This window comes from Erythrolamprus reginae, chromosome 7 (assembly GCF_031021105.1).
Source record: "Erythrolamprus reginae isolate rEryReg1 chromosome 7, rEryReg1.hap1, whole genome shotgun sequence".
Lineage (NCBI taxonomy): Eukaryota > Metazoa > Chordata > Lepidosauria > Squamata > Dipsadidae > Erythrolamprus > Erythrolamprus reginae.
This window is the reverse complement of record NC_091956.1, coordinates 22,841,866-22,851,886: the sequence shown is the minus strand read 5'-3', so window position 1 is coordinate 22,851,886 and position 10,021 is coordinate 22,841,866. Positions and strand designations below refer to the sequence as shown.

At 45.2% G+C, this 10,021-nt stretch overlaps 1 protein-coding gene across 2 annotated transcripts in view; it reads right to left on the bottom strand.

The window, feature by feature from the left end:
• Positions 1-9,569, bottom strand: part of SCFD2 (sec1 family domain containing 2) — a 198,059-nt gene extending 188,490 nt beyond the window's left edge. Inside the window, exons 1-3 of one of the 2 annotated variants that reach the window (XM_070757175.1) lie at positions 9,331-9,569; positions 8,309-9,274; positions 8,003-8,171 (exon numbers count right to left, since the gene is read on the bottom strand). In XM_070757175.1, the coding sequence (XP_070613276.1) occupies positions 8,003-8,171; positions 8,309-9,158 (1,019 nt within the window). In that variant the 5' untranslated portion in view covers positions 9,159-9,274; positions 9,331-9,569. Of the gene's footprint in view, positions 1-8,002; positions 8,172-8,308 lie in introns of both variants that reach the window. The other variant, XM_070757174.1, reaches the window with a different exon arrangement.
• Positions 9,570-10,021: the final 452 nt, after the last annotated feature.

Genomic DNA, 10,021 nt, shown 5'->3' with positions numbered 1-10,021 from the left:
ACTTCTGTGTTTTTGCGATGCTGCAAGGGAATCCCAGCAGGGGAATCCCAGCATCACAAAAATGAGTGCTTCGCTGGCAATGGAAGTCCGGAGGTGGGGTTTCCCATGGAGGGGAGCCTCAGGGGAATCCCAGCAGCGCAAAAACGGGTGCTTTGCTGGCAACGGAAGTCCGGAAGTGGGGCATCCCAGCGGCGGCGGTGGGTTTGTAAGGCGAAAATAGTTTGTAAGAAGAGGCAAAAAAATCTTAAACCCCGGGTTTGTATCTTGAAAAGTTTGTATGATGAGGCGTTTGTAAGACGAGGTATCACTGTATAGCATTTAGCATTTAGCATTTAGACTTATATAGCGCTTCACAGTGCTTCCCTGCCCTCTCTAAGCGGTTTACAGAGAGTCAGCATATATTGCCCCCAACAATCTGGGTCCTCAGTTTACCGACCTTGGAAGGATGGAAGGCTGAGTCAACCTTGAGCCTAATTGAGATTTGATCTGCTAAACTTCTGGTAGCCGGTGATCAGCAGAAATAGCTTGCAGTACTGCACTCTAACCACTGTACCATTGAGGCTCTTCTGGCTGGAGAATTCTGGGAGTTGAAGTCTACAAGTCTTAAAAGCAGCCAGGTTTTGGGGGGGGGGGGCTGAGCTAGAATGTAACATCTGAACACCCCCCCCCCCCCCCCCCCAGATTCTAACAGTAAAAGTAGATCTGGCATTTGTATGGCTTGTTGATCTTTGCATTAAAATATATGCAAGTAGCTCTGAAGACTGAAGAACCTAACTGTCCCCCAAATCAAGGGTCTCCAACCTTGGCAACTTGAAGACTTGTGGAATTCTGGGAGTTGAAATCCACAATTCTTAAAGTTGCCAAGGGTGGAGACCCCCTGTCCCAAATGACTTACTGTTGTCATCCATTCTGTCCCTAACCATGTTGAGGTAGACTAAAATAAGACTTTGGAGTTCACATGTTGACCATCTGTTGAACAATGGGATTCACAAACGAGGCAAACAGACCAACAACAGCTAAGTTCAGGAGAATTGTTTTTGATTTTAGCATGATCTTCCACATTTTGATTCATCTGCCTTTTGGAAGAGACCACCACGTAGGATACAGTGGTACCTCTACTTAAAAACACCTCTACTTAATTTTCTAGATAAGAACCAGGTGTTTAAGATTTTTTTGCCTCTTCTCAAAAACCATTTTCCACTTACAAACCCAAACCTCCGAAACTGTAACCGGAAAAGGCAGGGAGAAACCTCCATGGGGCCTCTCTAGGAATCTCCTGGGAGGAAACAGGGCCTCCATCTTCCCCATGGTTTCCCCAATTGCACGCATTATTTGCTTTCACATTGATTCCTATGGGAAAAATTGCTTCTTCTTACAAACCTTTCTACTTAAGAACCTGGTCACGGAAAGAATTAAGTTTGTAATTATTTAATAAATATCAGTGTAACAGAATACCTTTCACAACCATGTACACTTTTTACAAACTTCAAACTTGACAGCTTTAAGATTTGCGGACTTCATGTCCCAGAATTCCTTCTCCAGTCATGCTAGATGGGGTAATTAGAAGGCAAATACAGCTCCATTTTTGCAAAAAATGGACAGGTTTTTGCTGGGGTTTTTTGCAAAATTGGGGAGTGGAAAGTGTCTGGGTAGCCTGCAGAGAACTCCTGGATGCTGGGGGATGGGAAAAATGACCCCCTTTTTGTGAAAAATGGGCCATTTTCCAGGCGTTTGTTCAGTCCCCAGACCCTTTTCCCACCCCATTTTTGTGGAAAAACAGGCAAAAATGGGTCATTTTTCACAAAAACAGGGCCATTTTTGCCATCCCCCAGCACCCAGGAGTTTTCTGCGGGCTTCCCAGACGCTCTGTCCAAAAATGGACAGAGGGTCTGGGAAGGGGGGGGCGTGCTTTGGGACAGCCAAAATGGACAGAGGGTCTGGGAAGGGGGGGGGCGTGCTTTGGGACAGCCAAAATGACTGTATTCTGTGTATAATTCAATTCAATTCAATTTATTAGATTTGTATGCCTCTCCGTAGACTCGGAGCAGCTCACAACAGTAATAATACAGTATATAACAAATCTAATAATTAAAAGTCACTTAAAACCCCTTATTAAAAGAAAACATACACACAACATACCATGCATAAACTGTATAGGCCCCGGGGGAGATGTCTCAGTTCCCCCATGCCCGGCGGCAGAAGTGGGTTTTAAGACGTTTACAAAAGACAAGGAGGGTGGGGGCAATCCTAATCTCCAGGGGGAGCTGGTTCTAAACGGTCGGGGCCGCCACAAAGAAGGCTCTTCCCCTGGGTCTCGCCAGACGACATTGTTTAGTCAACGGGACCCGGAGAAGGCCAACTCTGTGGGACCTAACCGGTCGCTGGGATTTGTGCGGCAGAAGGAGGTCTCAGAGATATCCTGGCCCGATGCCATGAAGGGCTTTATGGGTCATAACCAACACTTTGAATTGTGACCAGAAACTGATCGGCAACCAATGCAAACTGCAGAGTGTTGGTGTAACATGGGCATACCTAGGGAAGCCCATGATTGATTGATTGATTGATTGGTTGGTTGGTTGATTGGTTTATTTATTTATTAATTTTATTAGATTTGTATGCCGCCCCTCTCCGAAGACTCGGGGCGGCTCACAACAGCAATAAAAACAATATAACAGTGGAACAAATCTAATATTAAAAACTTATAAAACCCTACCATTATTTAAAAAACCAAGCAGCAAAATTCATACCAAACATAAAACAAAGTATAAAAAAGCCTGGGGGAAAGGTGTCTCAACTCCCCCATGCCTGGTGGTATAAGTGAGTCTTAAGTAGTTTACGAAAGACAGGAAGGGTGGGGGCAGTTCTCATCTCCAGGGGAAGTTGGTTCCAGAGGGCCGGGGCTGCCACAGAGAAGGCTCTTCCCCTGGGGCCCGCCAAATGATTGCTCTCGCAGCTGCATTCTGCACGATCTGAAGTTTCCGAACACTTTTCAGAGGTAGCCCCATGTAGCCCCATAATATGCACCAACATTCCCCCCCTCTTTTTTTGGGGGGGGGAGCTGTGTCTTATATTCTGAAAAATATGGTATTTCTGCTACAACCCCTACAAACAACACTGTTTATTGAAACCAGGGTTATAAACAGTTCCATCTTAAAAAAAAAGACCAGCTGCTGTAGCCTAGCTCGATCCTCACAATCAGGAAGCCGTGAGTTCAATCCCAGGTAGAAGCATGGGTCGGGTGTCCTGCTTGGGCAGGAGTTTGGGCTAGATGACCTGCAAGGTCCCTTTCAACTCTGTTGATCTGTCTGACATTTTAAAATAGCTTTTCAAACAAACCAAGTCTGCTTGCAGAACAGTGCAAGAGTAATTCTAATTACAGTTAGAAATGTAACACCATGCTTGTCTTATTTATTATTTGACTGTCTTAAAAGTCCATTATCTTTGAAAATGCTCAGCACTTTTCTGGGTTTAAGGAAAGATTCTGGTTTATATCACCATTCCAGTCATAAATCCAGCTTTAAAAAAAAAAATCTGTATGAGTAATTCCAGATGTTTTAGATAGAAATCAGTTTTTTTAAGAGTTAAAATGTAATAAGCTGTAGAAAAGAAGCCAACGTTATCAGCTACGGTCATTTGAAAAAAGTAAGTACATTATGGTGTAATGTATCAGAACATAGTAAAAGTCATCTGGCCCTGAGTATGTAAATATAAGTAGGTGAATACAACTTCAGATGAATAGCAACCCCTGACATATTATACCATGTCATCATTTATTTTACAATATATTGCATCCTGGATCCTCTCTACATATAGTCCTCAATTAACAGCCATCCGTTCCATTTTGCTCCGCTTCACTCCACTCCATTCTGATGTATAAATATATAGATTATATTTATCCTAAATTGGCTGAAATATATAAAGGATCCCCAAATAGTAGTTGAAAATGTAACATTCAAATGGGAACCTTTTATCACTTTTGATCAACTTGTAAAAGGGCTGAAAACAATGACCTTTAAAGCCCTACATGGCATCGGACCAGAATACCTCCGGAACCGCCTTCTACCGCACGAATCCCAGCGGCCGATAAGGTCCCACAGAGTTGGCCTTCTCCGGGTCCCGTCGACTAAACAATGTTGTTTGGCGAGCCTTCTCTGTGGCGGCCCTGGCCCTCTGGAATCAACTCCCCCCAGAGATTAGAACTGCCCCCACCCTCCTTGTCTTTCGCAAATTACTTAAGACCCACCTGTATCGCCAGGCATGGGGGAACTGAGATACCTCCCCCAGGCTTTTATATTTCATGTTTGGTATGTGTGTGTTGCATGGTTTTAAATGATGGGGTTTTATATGTTTTTAATATTAAATTTGTTTCATTGTAATATTGTTTTATTATTGTTGTGAGCCACCCCGAGTCTTCAGAGAGGGGCGGCATACCAATCTAATAAATAATAATAATAATAATAATAATAATAATAATAATAATTATTATTATTATTATTATTATTATTATTATTATTATTATTATTTCAATTTTTTTTGAAAATTAATGTACAATTTAGACAGGATTTTTTTTTTTAGGATTAATGGATAAAACAGTGGAGAAATCACATAGTGCTTTATTGTTATTTATATATATAAAAGCCAAACACCACTCATGCATCATCACAAAATTTCCAGAACTGTAAAGTCTACAAATCTTAAGCTTGGCACATATGTTCTTGGCTTCTAGATGTCCGCTAAGAAAGAATTTTTCAAAATGACCATCAGATCATTAGTATTTCTTATATAATTATTAACATGCTCTGATGTTAAGGAGTTATACATTCTACTCCACCTCCCCATCTAAAAACAACTCTGTTCCAACTGCCAGTTGCCTCACATTCCGTTACCTCAGTTCAAACTGGCAGACATTCCACTCCTTCACCCAGGACCAGTCTGGGGCAATTTATCAAGCCTGATTGTAACTACTCATTAAGTTTCAGCTTTTAAGTGTCATTTTATCAAGCCTCAACATATAGCTTCATAGCAAAGCATGGGTATCCAGCTACTAGTCTATGATAAGAGCAGCAGAACTTCAATATGCTCAGTATTAGAAAGCTCCTATGATATACATAAAATAATGGTTAATGAAGATGACAGAACTGGAAATGATAGCCATGTTAGTGGCCCTTATGAGAAAAAAAATCACAGAAGTAATTCATCTGTAATTGGAAGCTCTTTGTAAATGTTTGGTAGATGGAGAAAAATCAATTTTTGGCATATGTGTATTATTGTTAAAATTCAAAATGGGGAATTTAAAAAAAATATTTTGGGGAAAATGGAAACTTTATTATAATCTTTCAGTGGTCTGTCTATTCTCGGGAGAAGTTGGAAGTCATTCTTTGTACATATCTACGTTTTTCTTTCCTTTTATCACAGTTCTATCCCTATTCTCTTCTTACTCCACCATTTGCTTCAATAGTTGATGTTGCTTTTACTTTGTGCTTTGTAAAATGTAATAAAACTATTGAAATGAAGGAATAAAGAGAAGGCTGCTCATTGAGGCAAAGTACATTCATGTTTAACTTTCAGGTCCATTTTAACAATCCTATGTAATCAGGCGACTGTAACTAATCATCCAGCAAGTAATTTCAAATTAGTATCTAAATTTTAATTTGCTAATCTTATAAATCCTTACCTACTCTCAGACATCTTTACTATTTTGGATTTCTTTAGTTCTCCAGAAGTGCCACCTTTCTAGTTAACCATCAAACTCAACTTTGTAGATTTCATACAAGTTGAGCTACAAGTCATATCAACTGCAGCCAAGATAGTTACTGACTAAAAATTATAGGCCTTTTTGTCATCGCGGGGCCCCCTTGCCCCCATTCATACCCCGTTTTGGGCCTAGCAGGCCACCCTGAACCTCCTGGGACCAAAAATGGGCCACGGGAGGGGGTGACGCATTCCCCTGTGCCCCATTTTGGGCCTAGCAGGCCTCCCTGCAGCCTCCTGGGACCAAAATGGGCCGCGGGAGGGGGGTGACGCATACCCCTGTGCCCCATTTTGGGCCTAGCAGGCCTCCCTGCAGCCTTCTGGGACCACAAACGGGCCGCAGGAGGGGATGACACATACCCCTATACCCCATTTTGGGCCTAGCAGGCCTCCCTGCAGCCTTCTGGGACCAAAATGGGCCGCGGGAGGGGGTGACGCATACCCCTGTGCCCCATTTTGGGCCTAGCAGGCCTCCCTGCAGCCTTCGGGGACCAAAATGGGCCGCGGGAGGGGGTGACGCATACCCCTGTGCCCCATTTTGGGCCTACTTTGTATTTATTTATTTATTTGTTTGTTTGTTTATTTATTTGTTTATTTATTTATTTATTCAATTTTTATGCCGCCCTTCTCCTTAGACTCAGGGCGGTTTACAACATGTTAGCAATAGCACTTTTGCTGTTGTTGTGAGCCACCCCGAGTCTTCGGAGAGGGGCGGCATACTAATCTAATAAAACTAAATTAAACTAAACTAGCAGGCCTCCCTGCAGCCTCCTGGGACCAAAAATGGGCTGTGGATGGGGGCGCACCACGCACCTCTGCATCGTGTGTCCCTGCACATATGCGCATGCCTCCCACACACCCCCACCACCCACGCATGCACGGCAAAGACCCAAAAATCAGCTGGCCTAGCCGGTATGAGGTAGAACCGAACTGGGACCTGTGCGGTGGAACTGAATTGGGGTGACAGCACCCATTCCCGGAGAGGGCTGTGCACGCCACCTGTGGCACACCTGCCATAGCTTTGGCATCACGGTTATAGGCATTATATAGTGTCACAGATCAGAAGGATATCTGGTGAGAAAAAAATGCTCCTCCTTCAAAAACCTTTCCTTGGCTTTTGTTTCCTAAGTCTGCTGCTTCTTCAGAGCCATTTCCCCCCCTTCTCTTTCTTTTTCTCATCCGTTCTTTGACATCTGCTTTTCTCTTGATCCTAGACTTTAACAACTTTCTACTTAACCTGCTTAACCTTATGATTTTAAGGCAATTTATTTATTTATTTATTGGATTTGTATGTCGCCCCTATCCGTGGACTTGAGGCAGCTCACAACAAACATAGAATACATAATTAAACAATTTGATCCAATTAATAACAGTTAAAAGCTTAAAAACATTCAATTCTCATTCACTCAATCCATAGATTATTCTAAAGACATTCGTTGGTCGGGGCGGAGAGATCTAATGGCCCCAGGCCTGACAGCAAAGATGAGTCTTCAAACTTTTTCAGAAAGCAAGGAGGGTGGGGGCAGTGCAAATCTCTGAAGGGAGGTGGTTCCAGAGGGCAGGGGCCCCCACATAGAAGGCTCTTCCCCTAGGCCCCGCCAGCCGACATTATCTGGTTGATGGGACCCTGAGAAGACCAACTTTGTGGGACCTCACCGGACGCAGGGATTCGTGCGGCAGAAGGCGGTCTTGGAGATAATCTGGTCCTATGCCATGAAGGGCTTTATAAGTGCTAACCAACATCTGCATTTTCCTGCCTTGAGGAACAGAAGCTGCCAAATTCTGTATCACGAGACTGGGCGATTTTGTCATAGATCAGGGGTGTCAAATTCAATTCCACTGAGTGCTGCATCAGGGTTGTGTTTGACCTTGGGGTGGAGCTGGGGTAGGAGCTGGGGAGGCTTGAGCAGCATGATGTCACTTTTGTTGGGGGATGTCTGTGGCAGCCTGATTGCTCTGCCACAGAAAATGGGCTCCCAAGCTCTGTTTTTGGCTGGGACAGACTCCTGCAACCTTCTGCCAGCAAAAACAGAGCTTGGGGGCCCATATTTGACCCACAAGAAACAGGAAATCTGTATCAAGCAAAGGCATAAAGTACAGTCAGAATCACCATGTGGATGCATGCATGGGAGGCTTCAATTAGAAGGGAATTCTGCCTATAAAACTTATTTCTACAGTAATATAAAATGCATGCAAAACTTATTTCAACATTGCCAACCCCACTCTACATTTCCAACAGATGTAGTCTTACGTTGGTTGTGCCAAGCAGCCAGGAGCTATAATATTGCAACTTGTCTCATTGATGCGCAGGCTTGTGAGCTCCATCATATTGACCATCACATCAGTTGTGTGACCCGGTAACTTGGGAAGTATGGAGAGAATCTTCTCTGCTAAGTTGTCACCATGATGCCCGACAGCTCCTGAAAAAAACAACAATACCACTCCAATGAAAAGTAGTCACACATCTCCCTAATTATAGTGAAATATTCCCTAAAAATAATCTGATCTCAACTGATTGCAAAGGAAATAATTTTAAAAATTAGCATCCGATTCTTACCTGTCAAATCTAATGTCCGATCCACAAAAATGATAGAAGCTTTATTTTGTGCATTTTTCCTCCTGATCTTGGCCTGAGAATAATTTGCCAGATCCCCAGCAATAATCTTGCTCAGTGGTCCCACGGCGAAACATTCTTCCCGAATGCTAAGATACTCCAATAAGATATGGAGATCGGACACCAGCGACCGGACGGCCAGCTGCAACTCGGAAGGCAGGGAGAAGAAGTCCACCTCACTCAAGTGGCTGATTTTCTTCTTCTCCGGCCGCGCGCTATTGATCTGCGCCAAATCCTCCGCCATCAAAGGGAAAAACGTGGAAAAGGTCGGCATCACAAAGAGGTGGGGTGACAGCGGGGCCAGGAACAAAGCGGCGTGGCACACCTCCGCCGTGTAATTCATGTTGCCCATCCACTGGCAGAGCTTCTCTTCGAATTGTTCGAAGACCACCTGGCCCGAGCTTTCACTTTCGGCACCGGGGCCCGTGTTGTAAGCTTGCAAGTGCACGGCGTGGCTGACCCCGGTGAAGACCACACAATACTGGAAGCTGCTTTGGCTGACGATGTCCCGGATGACGTCCACGGTTCGGCCTTTTAAGACGGTGCCCACCACGAAGACGGCTTTGGGTTGGTCCACCTGCCCGGATTCGAAGCTGGAGAACTCCTTGACGTTGTGGGCGCCGGCTTGCAAGAGCCCATCAATGCCACCGCACGTCCAGTGAAGGCTCTCGGCGCAAGGTGGGTCCATGAAGACTACGGCTCGCTTGACCTTAGCCAACACAGGCTCCCAAGCTCTGCGGCAGAAAGCAAGCACTCCGGGTGGAGGTTGAGGAGGGACAGTGGCGGCGCACATCGTTCCTGGCCAAATATTTGGGGACCCCCCCGCCAGCCTTTTCAATGGGAGCTGTCCAACCTTCCGTCCAATATTTGGGGATGCCCCGCCAGCCTTTTCAATGGAAGCCGTCCAACCTTCCGTCCAATATTTTGGAATCCGCTGCCAGCCTTTTCAATGGAAGCTGTCCAACCTTCAATCCCAGCCAGGGAACCACTGCCGCTACAAAGCCAGGCGATCAGGAAGGCAAAGAAGCCATGGGTGCTTGGGAAGACCTTGCGCCACCGGCCGAGATTAGCGACCGAAAGCGATCCGGGATTTCCCCCCCTCCCTCAATCCAAGTCTCCGGAGATCAGGAAGAGTTCGCAAGCCCGGAGAGCCACGGCATCAGCTGCCACAACACACCACCCATGCCTTCTGCAAGGCGGGCGCGGAGTGATGACGTAGGCGCTGTCTGCCGGCGTCCCGCGCTGATTGGCTGTTCGAGGGTAAGCCGGGGACGCACTCCGGCGTCGGGAGTGGGGGAGCCCCGGAAAAGTTTAACTCTTGAGTTGGTGGAGAGAAGCGAGGAAGGTATAAAAAGCAGAAGTCTCCAACCTTGACCTCTTTAAAGACTTATGTACTTCAACTCCCAGAATTCCTCAGCCGGCAAAGCTTGAAGAATTAGCTGGCGGAATTCTGGGAGTTGAAGTCCACAAGTCTTAAAGCGGCCAAGGTTGGAGACCCCTGGTATGAAGGATTGTTAAAGTGGACGCCGCGGATGGTTTTGTTTGGGGCTGGTCACACGCAGCTCGCCATTTCTTTGTTTCTGCTTTGTTTTATGGCCTTTCCCCCCCGCTATCCTGTTCCGCTTCACCGCTGTTCTTAATTTGAATTCGTATTTT